This window comes from Aotus nancymaae, unplaced genomic scaffold (assembly GCF_030222135.1).
Source record: "Aotus nancymaae isolate 86718 unplaced genomic scaffold, 86718_ANA_hifiasm-v0.15.2.pri h1tg000057l, whole genome shotgun sequence".
Classification (NCBI taxonomy): domain Eukaryota; kingdom Metazoa; phylum Chordata; class Mammalia; order Primates; family Aotidae; genus Aotus; species Aotus nancymaae.
In genome coordinates, this window is record NW_026988471.1 from 9,883,676 (window position 1) to 9,901,903 (window position 18,228).

An 18,228-nucleotide genomic window follows, 5' to 3' on the forward strand; every position below is an offset into this window, starting at 1 on the left:
TAGGAGAATGTTTCGTATAGAAATATATTTTTTACAAATAATAAAACTAGATAAAAAACTGATCAAATAGCCGATAACAAAGAAATGATACACTTTATAGTCATATTCTCTGATACCAGGTTTTGCTCTGGAGTTAATGAGCCCCAGTTCAGCCAGCAGTATAATTCCATGGCATGTTCAGGTACCAGTGGCAAAGCACTTGTCAACTACGATTATCCCAAAGCAGTGGTTCTCGAGCTGGGGCAATTATGAGCCCCAGAGGGCATGTGTGAATTGCTGAAGACATCTCCGGTTGTCACAACTTGGGGATATGCTCCTGACATCTGGTTGGCAGAGGTGAGAGATGATGCCAAACATCCTACAATACATAAGACAACCCCCACAACAAGGAACTGTCCAGACCAAAATGTCGATAAAGGCAAGGCTTAAAAACTCTATCCTAAAGAAAGAAAAGCAAGAGAAAAACTAAGAGATGTCATTTCTAAACTGTACAGCCCTTATCAGACACATGACATAATAATTTTTAGGACTCTGGTCATGCAGACTCACCATGGAAGACCCTAAGTATGACAGCTGAGGCAGCGTCCACACTTGCAGAGGGATAATACCTTGATGAGCCTCAGTCTAAGCCACAGCTTTCCTTCTGCCTTTGTATGTAGCATACTGATTTACAGGTTTATGCTAGTCCTTGTGATTATTTGCTTGATTTTAGTTTTGGCAGAAGGTATCAATTAAAAGTGACATTAAGTTTATTTCTGGGCACTCAATGTGATTTTACATTAACTTAATACAAACAGAACAAAGATATATTGCTAGGGATTCCCCCTATTAACCAGGATCCAATTTCCTCTTCTCAGGAAGCTGTGCTCGAGGAAGGAGGCAGTTCATACAGTAACTAGTCTCGTATATCCTGTGCAAACAAGCATGGGGAAAAAAAGACAGAGATTTCCTTCTAACTAGGAGCCTGAGACCCAGAGGGGCGAGAAATTCTCAACACAGTGAAGGTAGGAAGGAAGGAAAGTTCATTCAGCGGTGTCTGTACAAACTCACAGCGCTATAGGAGACCACATGAGGAGTCAGCATGAAATAGGAACATATAAACCTAAGTTTTTAAAAATTTCTTTTTAAAGTTCACCAAGAACTGAAAGGTGTTCACTAAATTCAGCCATCTTCTCTGTATTCTATAAAATCATGGCAAATAAAGAGCCGTACTCAGACAGGTGCGGTGGCTCACGCCTGTAATCCCAGCAATTTGGGAGGACGAGGCAGGTTTTCAAGACCAGCCTGGTCAACAAGGTAAAACACCATCTCTACTAAAAATACAAAAAATTAGATGGGCATGGTGGCATGGACCTATAATCTCAGCTATCTGGGAGGCTGAGGCAGGAGAATCGCTTGAACCTGGGAGGCAGAGGTTGCAGTGAGCCGAGATCACACCATTGCACGCCAGCCTGGGCAACAGGGGAAGACTCCATCTCGGAGTGGGGTGGTGGGGGGCGGGAGGGAAGAACTGTACTCAAGCAGGCTGAGGTAGCTTATGCCTGCAATCCCAACACTTCGATAGGCCAAGACAAGAGGATCACTTGAGCAAAGAAGTTTGATACCATCCTGGGCAACACAGCAAGACACCATCTCTACAAAAAAATCAAAATTAGCTGGGTGTGGTGGCACATGCCTGTAGTCCCAGCTACCCAAAATGCTAAAACAGCAGAATCACTTGAGCCTGGGAAGTCAAGGCTGCAGTGAGCTGTGATTGTGCCACTGCACTCCAGCCTCGGTGACAGAGCAAGAACCTGTCTCAAAAACAAAAACAAAAACAAAAACTGTACTCTACCGATATAAAAGGATTTCATCAAAAACCTAGCAAAAAAGCTCTGGAAATGCTGATGACTTCATTCTCTCACTGAACAGGTGTCTCGTTGCTGGGGGAAAAAAAGACCCCATTTGCTCTCACATTTGAAGTAAGGCAAAGCAAAACATGCAATTTGTTGATAAGTGAGAAATGCTTTAAAGGAAGATTGAGAGAGAGACAGAGAATAGCAGTTCTCAAACTTTTTGTTCTCAGGATTCCCTCATACTCTTTATGGAGGACCCCAAAGAGCTTTTGTTTATGTGGGTTTTATCTATTAATATTTAATGTATAAGACATTAAAACTGAGATATTATTTAAATATGTACTTATTCAGTTAAAAACCACCCCATTACATGTTAATCAAAATAACATTTTTATGAAAAATAGCTATATTCTTAAATCTTTTTAATAGCAAATACCTGTAGATTCTCGTGTCTGCTTCTGAAACCAACCTACTTTTATTTTAGTTGAAGGATATGAAGAAAATAAGGCCTCAGGTTTGGGCTGGGTGTGGGAGGAAAAAAAGAAAATAAGGCCTCACACAGACATCCAGCTGGAAAAGGAAGAAAAGCAATGATAGTCCTTTCAGATAAGTGTGGCTGTTCTTCTTTGGTACTATGCCAAAACTCAGCAAGTGGTAGTTTCTTCAACGTTAGTTGCAACATGGAATGTAAAGCCCTATCAATGATTTTTTGTTTGTTTGTTTGTTTGTTTGAGACGGAGTTTTGCTCTTGTTGCCCTGGCTAGAGTGCAATGACGTGATCTCAGCTCACCAAAACCTCTACCTCCCAGGTCCAAGAGATTCTCCTGCCTCAGTCTCCCAAGTAGCTGAGATTACAGGCATGTGCCACCACGCCCAGCTAATTCTGCATTTTTAGTAGAGATGGGGTTTCACCGTGTTGGTCAGGCTGGTCTCGAACTCCTGACCTCAGGTGATCCACCTGCCTTGGCCTCCCAAAGTGTTGGGATTATAGGCGTGAGCCACCGCACGCAGCCTCTCAACAAATTTTTGGTACTCTAGCATGTTAAAACTCATCTGTGTATCTTTGCCTTCTGGGTCTTTGACCCTGCACAACTTTAGAACATCAGACACTGGTCAATTTGGAAATTATTCATTCACTACTTACACAGGAACGATCCATTGTTGACATATTTCATTAACTAGTATCAAAAATTCATATTTATTAATATCACCACTAATCTCATCAGAAAAGTCTGAAAGTTCTGGAAAGCTATCAAGCTCATGGTGGTGGAGACAGGTTTTCTAAGATCCGACCTTTCACATGAAAGCACAACTGTTATCAGTGTTACAAATACTGCCAGCTGTTTTCCTCTGAAGGGACAGGCTCACTCTGTTCATCTTCAAGAAAATGCCTGCCAAATACCTGAGTCTGAATAACAACCGTTTATCCCTAAGCCATATTTTCAAGTAAAAATGTTGTTTCATTTAAAAACAGAGCTACTTCAGCTCACAACTGAAACACATGTACAAGAGCTTTTCCTCAAGACAAGCCCTGTGTGTACTGCGGATGCAGAACTTCACACACACTGCCCACTTCCTCACACAGAATCCAGAAATGACACAGTTTCAAGAAATAATTTTTTAGGTCGGGTGCGGTGGCTCACGCCTATAATCCCAGCACTTTGGGAGGCTGAGGCAGGTGAATCACCTGAAGTCAGGAGTTCGAGACTAGCCTGGACAACATAGTTAAACCCCATCTCTACTAAAAATACAAAAAAATTAGCTGGGCATGGTGGCACGTGCCTGTAATCTCAGCTATTCGGGAGGCTGAGGCAGGAGAATCGGTTGAATCCAGGAGGAGGAGGTTGCAGTGAGCCAAGATTGCACCACCACACTCCAGCCTGGGCAACAACAGTGAAACTCAGCCACAAAAAAAAAAAAAAAAAAAGAATTTTTTAAAGCTTCTCAAAGGCATTCTTAAGTAAAACTGGCATTTTTGGCTTTGATTGCAGTGCATGGTAGAGAAGAATATAGTGACAACTAATACAGTCTGGTGTCACTGCTTCAACAGTCACAAAGGTACCAGCAGTTTTATCCATGACTGCTTTTGCACCATCAGAACAAATGTCAACACAGTGAGAAAGGCCAATTAACAGCATGATTGTGCAAACAGTCTGAGCTGATGGACCCTCTGGAAAAGTCTTGGGGATCTTCAGGGCCTCACAGACCTGCTTTGAGAACCACTGTATTAATGAGTAAGAGTGAAGCAAAGGTCAAGGTTAAGTCTGTATAAGAGAGAAAAAAACAGGCTTACCCACTGGAAAACTGACAAAAATAAATTTAACAGCATTAAAAATACTACAAAAGCTGATTAACTCCAGAATGTGAGATTTTAGGCCAAAATGTGTGAATAAAAATCATAGCCCTAGGTCAAAAGTATGATGGGGCTGAAAATGAAAATTAACTTTATTCATTAATAGATTAAACAAATATTGATTTGTACTACTAAATGCCAGTAGATAGGCATAGCAGTAGTAAATAAAACAGGAAAAAAAACAACAACCCTCTTGGCCGGGTGCAGTGGTTCATACCTATAGTCCCAGCCCTGAGGCAAGGGGATCACTTGAGCCCAGGAGTTTGAGACCAGCCTAGCAACATAGTGCCATCACTGTCTTTACAAAAGAAAAAAAAGCTGGATGTGTTGGTGAGCAGCTGTAGTCCCAGCTACTCAGGAGGCTGAGGTGCAAGGGTTGTTGAGCCAGGGAAGTCAAGGCTGAAGTGAGCCATGATTGTGCCACTGCACTCCAGCCTGGGCAACAGTTTCCAAAAAAAAAAAAAATTAAATTTAAAAATGTAAAAGCCCCTCTTTTTGTGAAGCTTTCTTTCAAGTGAGGGAACACCAACAAATGAGGAAGTAAAATAATTAGAGTGTCAGATGGTTATGTATGCCACGGAAAACATAAAGCAAGAAAAGGAGACAGTGTTGGTGGAGAATTATAACTTTAAACGTTAAGGTTCTCTTGAGCAACGACCTGAAAGGCATGAGGCGGCAAGCCCGGTGGATATCTGGGAGAAAAGCAGGCGGGCAGGGGCACTCCCCGGTGCAAAGGTCCTAACGCAGGAGTGTGCCTAGTCTCGAGCAGTGAAGGGACATGTGAGGCCAGCGTAAAGTGGAGAGCAGTGACAGGAGTTGAGCTCAGAGAGGACGGCAGGAAGGCACAACATCAAGGAGGACCCTGCAGGCCACTCAGAGGACTCTGGTTCTCACCCTGAAGAGGCCAGGAGCCACTGGAGGGTTTTGAGTAGAGGATCACCCCGGCAGCTGACTGATAACAGACTGCGGAATAAAGGGGTAGAGGGTGGAAACTGAGAAACCGCTTAGAAGTCAACTGTAGTATCATCAAATAGAAGTGTTATATATGCGATTTAAAAAAAAAGAAAGAAGTCAACTGTAGTAACTGCAATTGCATAATCCAGGGGTGATGGTGTCCTGAATCAGAGTGACGGTAATGGAGATGACTGGATTCTGGATCTATACTGAAGACAGAACCAACAGCTTTTCTAGTGGATTTTATGAGCAAAGAAGCAACAATAACAGAAAACTGTCCAGTGGTTCTGGCATGAACAGCTTGAGGGATGGCGCTGCCACTGACCGAGCGGGAAGACCGCAGGTTGAAGGAGCAGGGTATGTGGGGGGAAAGCTGGTGTTCTACTCTGGACAGGTGAAGTTTGAGATGCCCATCAGCTATCCAAGTGATGTCAAGGAACAGCTGGATACGCAAGTCCAGTTCAGAGTAGAGGTAAGGGCTAGAAACGTCAATGTGACAGTTATCAATATGCAGATATGCTTAAAGCCAGGAGACTGGACAGAGCACCCAGGGAGCAAATATAGAGGCTTCTCTACATTAATAGAAAGGTCGAGCCCAGAAGAGAAACAATATTCGCATAGTTCAGACAACATCTGGGGTTCTACATGTAGCTTAGGTACCAACCTCAAAGAAATAACTATAAAACATTAACCAGGACAAGCAGGGTTTCCAAATCCACTCAGCTCAAGCTACTCTCCCTAGCACTCCCCTGGTACTCGCCAAGAGAGTGGCGCTCTGCATCATGCCAAAGTCAATGGTCTCTTTTCTGCCCTCATCTTACTAAAGCTCTCAGTAGCAGCTGACACAGGTGACCACTCCCTCCTCCTCAAAACACTTGCTTCTACAAAACTACACATTTCTGATTCTCCCCTTTCATCAGTGCCTACTGCTCTTTCTTCTTTGCTGGGTTCCCCTTCTCTTCTTGGATGACAAATGTTAAGACTGCCTCAGGTCCTCGGCCCAGTTCTCTTCTCTGTTCATTCTTTCACAGTATGATCTCGCCTAGTCTCAAACAACGACAGTGACTCCACCTGCAATCTCCATACTAGTATCCATGCAACTGCTAACCACTCAACATCTCCACTTGGTACGTATTAGAACTTCAAACATTCACTATTGAAAATAAAACTCGATTCTTTTTGTTCACTACCTTCCTCCTCCCCACCCTTCAATGTGCTCCTTGTCGATTCTTCTCCTGTCAGTTAGCAGCACCACCATGCACCCACTTGTTCGGACTCAAAACTGAAGAGCTCTCTGATTCCTTCCTTTTTGTCACCTCAACTTCCCTCTACCAATAATCCAGTCCATTAGCAAGTTCCATTGGCCCTACCTTCAAAATATCTCCTGAATCTCACTGTGTCTTAGCATTTCCTTTGCTACCAGGAAAGTCCAAGCCACCAAAGTCGTTCACTTGAACTACCTAATTCATCCCCAGTCGAGCCCTCCTCAGCTAGTCATTTGTCACACAGCAGCCCACGTCAAAACACAACAGTGACTTCCAACAGCACTAAGAATAAAACTTGAACTTCCAGCCAGGCGCGGTGGCTGACGCCTGTAATCCTAGCACTTTGGGAGGCTGAGGTGGGTGGATCACCTAGGGTCAGGAGTTCAAGACCAGCCTGGCCATCATGGTGAAACCCCATCTTTAAAAAATAAATAAATAAATAAATAAATAAGGCAAATAAATAAATAAACAAAAAAAAACCTTGAACTTCCTACCCTTCCTACCAGGTCTACTTCTCCAGCCTCATCCACCTGCTCTCTCCCCTCACTCGGCATACTACGATCACACCTGTGCCTCCTCTGGTCCTTCTCCATGTCCAGTGCATTCTCATGTGGGGATCTTTGCACTTTCTGCTCTCAGCACTGAAAACTTCCCCGTATCTTCTTCACATGATTGGCTCCTCTTCATCATTCAAGTTTCTGCTCAAACACCACCTCCTATAGAGAGGCCTTCCCCAGGGCTTTATCCAAAACACTTTCTCTGAACACTTTATTCAACACAGCTCTCCTCCAAACATTCATCACGAAAAGTACTTTTGACTACCTGAAATTGCCTTCTCATTTACTCACTTGTTTATTATCCTTTTCCTCAAAGGGAAACCTTATCTGAGATATCCACCATATATCCCAATACTTAATACAGGGCTGCTTGCACATGGTAACTTCTCAATAAGTGTGGAGAATGAATGAACAAAATGAGAAAGATCACGCAGTGTGAAGAACAACTGAAGATGGAATTATTTAAACCGGAATTTTGAGAAGAAAGGAAAAACCTAATCACTGGCTCGAAATTTCTGTAGGAGCAGACACATGGAAGGAGAGCTCTATTCTGTTTTCCAAGGGCAGGACTCAGACCAACAGTGGCATGCTATAAAGTGACATGTTTGAAAACCACTTTCTAACAAGTGCAGAGTCTCAAAATTGAAATGAGCTTCCACAAAAGGTAGTGCTCAGTGGTAGTGCTTTGACAGAGGCTTGATCATCACTTATAAGAAATAAAAGACAAGTTTCAGAGCCTAAGTGTGTCATGCTGGACAAGTCACCCTTCCCCTTGTTGGATCTCGGCTGCATATTAAACGCATTATTAAATCTCAGCTGCATTATTAAACACGATAAGATTGGAAGAGAATTACCGATTTGTCCAAGCCCTTTCCAACTTAAAAACGAGGAATCAGGTTAAGTTCAGCAAGGCTCGAAAATACTGTCCTCTACATCAGAAACTCTACAATTGCCAAGTCTGTATCTCTCTTGTTCACTGCTGTATCCCTAGGACCTGGCAAATGATACGAACTCAACAAACAGCTGATGGGGCAGGCATGAAAATGGGGAGGTCGTTAATATGGAGAAGAGCTCTGTCAATCAATTTGTCCCTATTTTTCTCCTCGGTGTGTGGCAGAGACTGTGAACATCCAAAGAAGTCCAAATGGAAGCGTTCTCTGAAACAGAGAACTTTGCAAAAGCTGCAGCAAAGTTCACTGACCCCGATTACCTCTTGGTCCAGCTTCTGGCGCAGTAACGGCAGTATCCTCGTCTCCCAATGCCGGTAATCTCCCCAGGTAACCGTCAGCCTCCTCTGGGCCTCCCCGAGTCGGGGGCTGACACAGGTCCAGCCAAAACAGCGGCTAGGGCCGAGGAAAGGGGCGGCTGCCCCACGAGGGGGACAATCCTAAAGAGCTCGAGAGTCAGGGGGCCGGGAAGTGACTCACCTCAGGAAGGGACTTGCCGTAGCTGAGACTGTAAATCTTCACCTCGTTGAGGCTGGAGACTTGCATGGTGGCGCCCAGAAGCAGTGAACACCGTTCAAGTCCTAGCTCCTTTCCCACCCGCGTGATCGAACACCGGTATCCCAGATCCTCTAAGCCCTTGCTCCGCGGCGTGCGGCCGCTGGCGCCGGCTGATGACGCACTTCCGGGCGCCGGAAATATGCGCGCGCACGTCCCTGGAAGAGGGAAGGTGGTTGAATCCGGGAAAACCGGCGGCCGGGAGGAAAACGGGTGAGGTTCTGGCAACGCGGCGCGGCTGTAGGCGACGCCGCTACGGGCAAGACTAGATACTGCTCTGCCTGCTCTTAACATCCCGAGCGGCAGAAGGAGACTTTCGGGTCTCTGCCCAGGCCGAGATATCCTCACCGGCGGGGGCGAGGCGGTTCAGCGTGTGAAGTTAGCCAGCGAAGGCGACCAGGGTGCGAATTCCGAGTGGAAGTGTATTCTTTTCTCTCCTCCAATGTTTCTGCAATGTTACATCAGAAATGCTGTAGGCCAGATGCCGTGGCTCACGCCTGTAATCCTACCACTTTGGGAGGTCGAGGCGGGCGGATCACCTGAGGTCAGGAGTTCAAGACCAGCCTTGCCAACTTGGTGGAACCCCCGTATCTACTAAAAATACAAAAATTAGCCTGGCCTGGTGGCGCGCGCCTGTAGTCTCAGCTACTCTGAAGACAGGTGGGGGAATCGCGTGAACCCGGGCGGCAGAGGTTGCAGTGAGCCGAGATCGCCCACTGCCCTCCAGCCTGGGTGACAGAGTGAGACTCTTGCCTCAAAAAAAAGTCATTTTATTTCTTCAGAAATAGAAATTTTCTGGCCTCCGAACCCTAGTTTCTGCATATTTGAATATTATCACGATTGCTTACCAGCCCCCAGTCTTAATATGTCTACAACTAAATACCTTAACTGAACTCCTCTCAATATTCTTTTTTTGTTTGTTTTTTTGCTTTGAGACGGAGTCTCTGTGTTGCCAGGCTGGAATGCAGTAGCGCAATCTTGGCTCACTGCAACCTCTGCCTCCCGGGTGCAAGCTATTCTCCTGCCTCAGGCTCCGGAGTAGCTGGGATTACGGGCACATGCCACCACACCCAGCTAATTTTTGTATTTTTAGTAGAGATGGAGGTTTCACCATGTTGGCCAGGATGGTCTCCATTTCTTGACCTCGTGATCTGCCCACCTCGGCCTCAAAGTGCTGGGATTATAGGCGTGAGCTACCGCGCCCGGCCTCTGTGCTCTTTTGCTTGGTTAATAGCATTACTGTTTTCACAGTCACCTAGGCTAAAACTGTAGTCATCTTCAACCCATTCCTATCTCTGGCCCCCGCTTTCAGTATCTAAGTCTGGACATTTCTAATTATGAAATATTTAATCTGTTTTCATTCCTCCTGCTGAAACTCTTAAATACTTATTATTTTTGGATTATCACTTTCCAACTGATCTTCCTGCCTCCTTTGATTTAATGAATAAATTATTTTATGCCTTACTTTCTAAAACCCAAATGTTATTGTTTTGCTCTTCTACCCAGAACATTTTGGAAACTCTCGAATACCAACACCACATTGCATGTGAATTAAGTTGAGAGTTCTTTGTGGACCCTATATCATTGTCTTTATGTTTTCTTTTTCTTTTTTTTTTTTTTGAGACAGAGTTTCACTCTTGTTACCCAGGCTGGAGTGCAATGGCGCAATCTCGGCTCACCGCAACCTCCGTCTCTTGGGTTCAGGCAATTCTCCTGCCTCAGCCTCCTGAGTAGCTGGGATTACAGGCACGTGCCACCATTCCCAGCTAATTTTTTGTATTTTTAGTAGAGATGGGGTTTCACCATGTTGACCAGGATGGTCTCGATCTCTTGACCTCGTGATCCACCCTCCTCGGCCTCCCAAAGTGCTTGGGATTACAGGCGTGAGCCATCGCGCCCGGCCCCGTCTTTATGTTTTCTATCCTCCCCATCCACCCCTACCGAGAGTACCAGAACAGTGCCCCGCCTCTATTAGGCGTTGCTACGTATTTACATTTAGCCATGTACGTAGGGATACGTTCCTAAACTCTGTCCTCCAATCCTCCATGAACTAATTTTTAATTTTCTGCACTAGTTACAGTTTAAAAAAAAAAACTGTAAACGTCCTTGGGAAAGGTGGTATAATAGAATGGTTAGATCACAGACTCTGGCTTGGCTTGGTGGCACAGGCCTATAGTCCTAGCTACTAGTAAAGCTGAAGCGGGATAATCACTTGAACCCAGGAGTTCTTGGCTGTAGTATGCTGTGAGCATTGGGTGTCCTTAGTTTGGCATCAATATGGTGACCCCACAGGAGCCAGGGACCACCATATTACCTAAGGATGAGTGAAGCGGCCCAGATCAGAAATGGAGCAAGTCAAAACTCCCATGCTTATCAGTAATGGGATCATGCTTGTGAATAACACTGTACTCCAGCTTGGGCAACATAGCAAGACCCTAACTCTTGAAAAATAAATAAAGATCACAGACCCTGAAACCAGACTGGCAGGGTTCAAATCCTGACTGCCATTGTCAACTGAAAGATCTTAGGTGAGTTACTTAACCTCTCTGTGCCTGTGTAAAATGGAGATAACAATACTATCCACTTCACAGAGTTATGAGGATGAAATACATTCAGGTTTATATAGCGTTTGGAATCCAGTACTTGGTACACAGCAAGACCATGTAAGTGTTTGTAAAATAAAACTGAAAATAAATGCCATACACCAAATAAATGGAAATAATCCAAATTCCATTAGAATTTCCTTTTTAACAGTTTTATTGAGATATAACTAACATACTATAAAATGTACTCACTGAATGTACAATGTAATGACTTCTAGTGTATTCAGAGTTGTGCAACTATCACCACAACCATTTTTAGAACAAAAAGAAACCCCAGCCTTAATTAGCATTCACTCCATGCCCCATCCCCCACCCAAGCACTAGACAGCCTCTAATCTACTTTCTGTTAGGGTTGTGGGTTTTTTCCGGCGGGGCATCTCACTTTGTCATCCAGGTTGGAATACAGTGGCATGATCATGACCGACTGCCGCCTGAAACCCGTGAACTCAAGCTGTCCTTCCACCTCAGCCTCCTGAGTAGCTGGGAGTACAGGCACATCACCACAGCTAGCTAACTGTTTTGTTTTCATAGAGATGGGTCTACCAGTTGAAGATCTCTAATCCAAATATTTCAAATCTGAAATGTGCCAGTGAGCATTTCCTTTTGAGCATCACATTGAGATGCGGAAAGTTTCAGATTTTGGAGCATTTTAGATCAGATTTTCAGATTATGGATACTCAACCTGAATTTTATAAGGGCACCAATCCCATTCATGAGAGCTCTGCCCTTAAGACCTAATTATGGCCGGGTGAGGTGGCTCACACCTGTAATCCCTGCACTTGGGAGGCCAAGGCGGGCAGATCACTTGAGGCCAGGAGTTCAAGACCAGCCCGGCCAATATGGCGAAACCCTGTCTCTACTAAAAATACAAAAATTAACTAGGTGTGGTGGTGGGCACCCATAGTCTCAGCTACTCGGGAGGTTGAGGCATGGGAATTGCTTAAATTCTAGAGGCGGAGGTTGCAGTGAGCTGACATCGTGCCACTGCACTCCAGTCTGAGCGACAGTGAGATCCTGTCTCAAAAAAAAAAAAAAAAAAAAAGACCTAATCAATGTCCCACCTAATCCTGTCACACTGGGGGTTAAGACTTAAACATACGAATTTTGTGAGGAACATAGCACTGTTTGTCCTGACCGAGAGTCATAGTTTTTTGTTTCATACATTTCAGCTTTAGGTAATATTAAAAACAGCATAGCTCTCTGCAGATGATTGTCTTTTTTTTTTTTTTTTTTTTTTTTTTTTTTTTGAGGCAGGGTCTCATTCTGTCACCCAGGCTGGAGTGCAGTGATGTGATAGCAGCTCACTGCAACCTCCCCCTTCTGGGTTCAAGCCATCTTCCCACCTCAGCCTCCTTGAGTAGCTAGGTCTACAGGTGTGTGCACCATGCCCAGCTAATTTTTTTTATAGAAATGGGGTTTTCTAATATATATATATATATATATATATTTAATAAAGATGTCATCTCACTATGTTGCCCAGGCTGGTCTTGAACTCCTGGCCTCCTGCGATCTTCCTGCCTCAGCCTCCCAAAGTGCTGGGATTATGGGTGTGAGCCACAGTGCCCAATCAGATGACTCTTTATTGTTTCATCCACATCCACTTAAACTTCTTGTCTCTTCAACCAAGAATGTCAAAGCTTATAGTCAGGAACCCACATGCAAGGGAACATGGTGTTTTCTTTGAGATAAAATGAGGCGTCCACAGTCCTCAGTGCCAGCACAGCTCCCTCTCTGCAATCACTGGCCTGAGAGTTTGACCTACTTCCCTTCTGGGCTGCTTCCCACTGAGAGTGGAGCTGTGGCACGAGGGGCAGCTTCTCCAGTGTTTCTAGTATTGTGTGTAACACGGCATCCTGTGCCAATGTTAAATGTGATGCTATATTAGAGGCCTGTGCTTGCAGCTAAGAGCACAGACTTCAGAACCAGACTGCCTGGATTCAGACACTGGCTCTGCCCCTTGCTACCCATATAGAGCTTGTAGAGAGCATGTTAACCCGATTTGTCAAATGAGATTAATAGTACTTAGTTCAGAGGGTTGTTAGGAAATAAGTGAGTTTATGCCATAAATCACTGATTTCAGGACATCCGTTTTTTTGTTTTTGTTTTTGTTTTTTTTGAGATGGCGTCTTACTCTGTTGCCCAGGCTGGAGTGCAGTGCAGTGGTGTGATCTCGGCTCACTACAACCTCTGCTTCCTGGGTTCAAGGGATTCTCTTGCCTGAGCCTCTTAAGTAGCTGGGACTAGAGGCACATGCCACCATGCCCAGCTAATTTTTGTATTTTTAGTAGAGATGGGGTTTCATCATGTTGGCCAGGCTGGTCTCGAACTCCTAACCTCAGGAGTTCTCCCATCTTGGCCTCCCAAACTTCTGGGATTACAGGCGTGAGCCATGGCCCCGGCTGCTCTCCTAATTCTTTACTTCTATGGCCAATGGGTCTCCAAAGCATTTGGTTCCTTCTTTCTGATATCAGATTCCTTCTCTGTTCCTGCTGCCGCAGGAGTTACCTCATTCTCTCCTTCCTGGCCCACTGCAGTCCCTTTTCCTGCTCTCCAAGCCTCAAGTCTGTCTCCCACAAGAGACAAACTCATCTCTGTAACAGGCAAATCTGATTATGGTGCACTCCTACAAAAACTCTTCAATCCTCCTAAAGCCAAAAAGAACATATCTGAAGACCAAGTGTGGTGGCTTATGCCTGTAATCCCAGCACTTTGGGAGGCTGAGGTGGGCGATCACTTGATCTTAGGAGTTTGCGACCAGTCTAGGCAACATGGCAAAACCTCATCTCTACAAAAAGTACAAAAAATTAGCCAGATGTGGTGGCATATGCCTGTAGTCCTAGCTACTCAGGAGGCTGAGGTAGGAGGATCACCTGAGCCTAGGGAGGTCAAGGCTGCAATGAGCTGTAATTGTACCACTGCACTCCAGCCTAGGTGACAGAGTGACCCTGTCTAGGCAAAAAAAAAAAAAACTACATCTGAACATCTTTGCAGGTTCTGACCTTATAGGCACCTGGCCCCTCCTTCCTTTTCCAGCCAGTGCCAAAGCTGCTGCCTCACTCCTGCATTCACTACCCTCTCCGAAAATCCGTTATTACCAACAGCCTAAAAATACAAGGCCTCTCTCACCCCCTTCTTGCCTTTGCTTCTGCTCCTCTGGCTGCCTTTAACACCTTCCTCTGCACACCTGGTGCTCTGGTTTGAATGTCCCTCCAAAACTCACATTGAAACAATCTCCAGTGAGGCTGTATTGAGAGCTGGGGCCTAGAAAAGGTGATTGGATCACGAGAGCTCTGCATTCATGGATAAATGGGTTAATGGATTCATGGGTTATCATGGGAGGGGAACTGGTAGCTTTACAAGAAGAGGAACAGAGACCTGAGCTGGGACACTCAGCCCCTTCACCATGCGACGCCCTGCACTTCTTCAGGACTGCAGAGTCCTCGCCAGCAAGAAGGCCCTCTTCAGATGCAGCCCCTCGACCTAGGGCTGCACAGCCTCTATAACTGTAACAAATAAACTCTCTTTATAAATTACCCAGTTTCAGGTATTCTGTTGTAAACCACAGAGAATGGACTGAAACACCTGGGTAACTCTTCTGCATCTTTCTTCACCTGCAAGAGGCCCTAGAGATCAAGGTTCTCATCGTGTATCATCTCACTGTTTTGTTTCTCAAACGAGGGTTTACAGTTGTGTTCTTAAGATAACGTGCTGGGCATGGTGGCTCACCCCTGTAATCCCAGCACTTTGGGAGGCTGGGCTGGGTGGGATTCCCTGAGCTAAGGAGTTCGAGACCAACCTGGGCAACCCTGTCTCTACCAAGATATAAAAAATTAACCAGGTGTGGTTGTGTGGGCCTGTAATCCCAGCTACTCAGGAGGCTGAGACAGGAGACTCAATTCAGCCTGGGAGGTGGAGGTTTCAGGGAGCTGAGATCGCAACATTGCACTACAGCCTCCGTCTCAAAAAAAAATAGCCATGGTGGTGGGCGACTGTAATCCTAGCTACTGGGGAGACTGAGGCAGGAGAATCAGTTGAACCCAGGAGGTAGAGGTTACAGTGAGCTGAGATCCCACCATTGCACTCCAGCCTGGACGACAGAGCAAGACTCTGTCTCAAAAATAAAATAAAAGGCTGGCTGGGATGTTTGTCCTCACTGACAAGGAATTCTAGGCACTAATGAAGGCAGCCAGGCGACTTGGCAGTGGGACAGACCAATAGACCCTTAGAGTTGACCATAAAGACTCTTGCTAGAGCCCAGGTCCCAAACCATGCCACAGTCAATACCCATACCCCGCCAAAATCAGGGGATGCTGCCTCACTGCACATTTCCTCCTTTAATCACACACCTAAGTGCTGTGTAAGTAATATCAAGTACAAATGCATGTACATTTCCAATCTATTCTGGGGGGGACATTTAATTTATAGAATCCTTTGACTAAGAACGTTATCAGACATTTACTAAAAATAAGCGCAGGCTAAATTATACCACATAGAATACAAGTTGACCCCAAGGTGACTTCTGTGCCTGAATGCTTATCACAGCCTCTACCTTTGTGATGAAACTGCTGACTGACATTGTGACCACAAGCAATCTGTTCAGTCACAACTCATGATGCCTGATCCTAGGGCTTGTCACACGTCGTTACTAGTTAACTGCAGCTTTCAGAACTGAGTAACTGGAGTGTAATACTCGAGAATGTTTGACCTTCTAAGAGCATTTACGTTAATCCGATTGTAACAAAAGCCAAAGCCATTAATTTTGGAAGAAAGCAACTTACTTCATGGATGATTTGCCTAGGATCTCCAAAGCGCTGGGGCTGCCTGTTTATATCACAGAAACAGAGACAAAAACCAGCATGAGATCTACAAAGGCCCGGCATGGTCATATAGGGTCCCCCTGCTCAGAAGGGCCCCACACTTGATTTAACATTCTACCTCTTGAAATTCTTAACCATATTTGAACAAAGGGCCCCATGTTTTAATTTGGCACTAGGTTCTTGAAATTATGTAGCTGGTCCTATGTACAGAGCATTATGGGCACACGAAGGAGGGACCCCTACTCATTTGTCGGGTACAGGAGACTTTCAGAAAGAATAGAGTACAGGGAATATCAGGAAATGCAACTGAAGGGTGGAAAGGGCCAGATCATGAGCATGTTGCGTCTCAGGTCAAAGCCTTCAGGACTTTATCTTGGAGCCCGTGGGCTTTGAGCCAGTGTCCTGGTCAGATTTGCAAGAGCAGTCTCTCTGAGGCTGAGTGCGAACTAGATTTGCCGGGTCCAGGCTAGAGCAGAAAAACTAGTTATGCCGTGATTGCTGTCCCGGTGAGTAAAGACGAAGGGCTGCATTAGCATAGTAGTAGTAGGGACAGAGTCACTAATGAATCCAGTAAGATTTAGGGGCAAATTCAGCCAGCCTTAAAGGTTGTTAGGGCTAAGGAAGAGCGCGAAGTTGGAAGTGTCTCCTAGTTACAAGGTCAGGCAGGATAGCAGATAATGGTCCTCTACCTAAGACAGAATATACATCAGTAAGAGCAGGTTTTGGTGGAGAGCTGGAGAACAGGGGAGATAAGTGAACAGTTCAGGATGAGACTTGTTTTTAAGATTCCCATTCTCACCACGTTAATCTATAGATGCAACACAATCCCGATCAAAAGCTCAGTAATCTTTTTTTTTTTTGACAGAAGTTGATAAACTGATTCTAAAATGTATATAGAAATGCAAAGTGTTTTTTTTCTCAAAACACTTCAAAAAAGAACAAAGTTTGGCCAGACATGGTGGCTCATGCCTGTAATCCTAACACTTTGGGAGGCCGAGGCAGGTGGATCACTTGAAGTCACAGGTTTGAGACCAGCCTGGCCAACATGGAGAATCCCCATCTCTACTAAAACACAAAAATTAGCCAGGCGTGGTGGCACATGCCTGTAATCCCAGCTACTCAGTTGGCTGAGGCAGGAGAATCACTTGAACCCAGTAGGCAGAAGTTGCAATGAGGCAAGGTCGAGCCGCTGCACTCCAGCCTGGGTGACAGAGTGAGACTCCGTCTCAAATCAAACAAGAACAACAACAAGATGATAAAAGAACTAAGCGGACTTACACTGCCTGCTTTCGAGACATACTATAAAGCAACGGTAGTGAATTGTGCACGTTTAGTTTGAGAATCTATAAACACGATCACAAAAATAATAAAGAGCTCAGAAATTGATCCCAGTTTATGTAGTTACCTGGTTTTCGCCAAAAGCACCAAAGCAATTCAATGGGGAAGGAAAATTCTTTTCAACAAATGGTACTGGGATACTTTGTACGGCCAAAAGTGGACCTCGAGTCCTACTTAATATCATACTAAAAATACTAATTCCGAATGGACCATAGGCCAGGCATGGTGGCACATGCCTATAATCCCAGCTACTTGGGAGGCTGAAGCAGTGAAATTGCTTGAACCTGGGAGGAGGAGGTTGCAGTGAGCTGAGACTGTGCCACTGCACTCCAGCCTGGGAGATAGAGCACGACTGTCTCAAAAAAAAAAAAAAAAAGGACCATAGACCTAAATATCAAAGTTAAAATCATAACTTGTTTTTTAGAGGAAAACCTAGAAGGATATCTGTGTGACTTGGGGGAAAGGCAAAAGCAAAGATGTCTTAGGTCACAGAAAGCAGTAGTTGTAAGTAAGAGTTGGTAAATTGGATATCATCAAAATTAAAAACTAATCATCAAAAGACACAATTAGCCGGGCGCGGTGGCTCAAGCCTGTAATCCCAGCAATTTGGGAGGCTGAGGCGGGTGGATCACGAGGTCAAGAGATCAAGACCATCCTGGTCAACATGGTGAAACCCTGTCTCTACTAAAAATACAAAAAATTAGCTGGGCATGGTGGCGCGTGCCTGTAATCCCAGCTACTCAGGAGGCTGAGGCAGGAGAATTGCCTGAACCCAAGAGGCGGAGGTTGCGGTGAGCCAAGATCGCACCATTGCACTCCAGCCTGGGTAACAAGTGAAACTCCGTCTCAAAAAAAAAAAAAAAAAAAAGACACAATTAAAAAAAGAAATAGGAGCCGGGCATGGTGACTTGTGCCTGTAGTCCCAACTACTCAGAAGGCTGAGGCAGGAGGATTGCTAGAGCCCAGGAGTTCGAGGCTGCAGTGAGCTATGATGGTGCCACTGT

The 18,228-nt window shown here is 45.1% G+C and overlaps 1 protein-coding gene across 2 annotated transcripts in view; it reads right to left on the reverse strand.

Moving 5' to 3' along the window:
- Positions 1-8,581, reverse strand: part of NOL10 (nucleolar protein 10) — a 113,039-nt gene extending 104,458 nt beyond the window's left edge. Inside the window, exon 1 of one of the 2 annotated variants that reach the window (XM_012438864.2) lies at positions 8,392-8,581. In XM_012438864.2, the coding sequence (XP_012294287.2) occupies positions 8,392-8,457 (66 nt within the window). In that variant the 5' untranslated portion in view covers positions 8,458-8,581. Of the gene's footprint in view, positions 1-549; positions 613-8,391 lie in introns of those variants that run through there. The other variant, XM_012438865.3, reaches the window with a different exon arrangement.
- Positions 8,582-18,228: the final 9,647 nt, after the last annotated feature.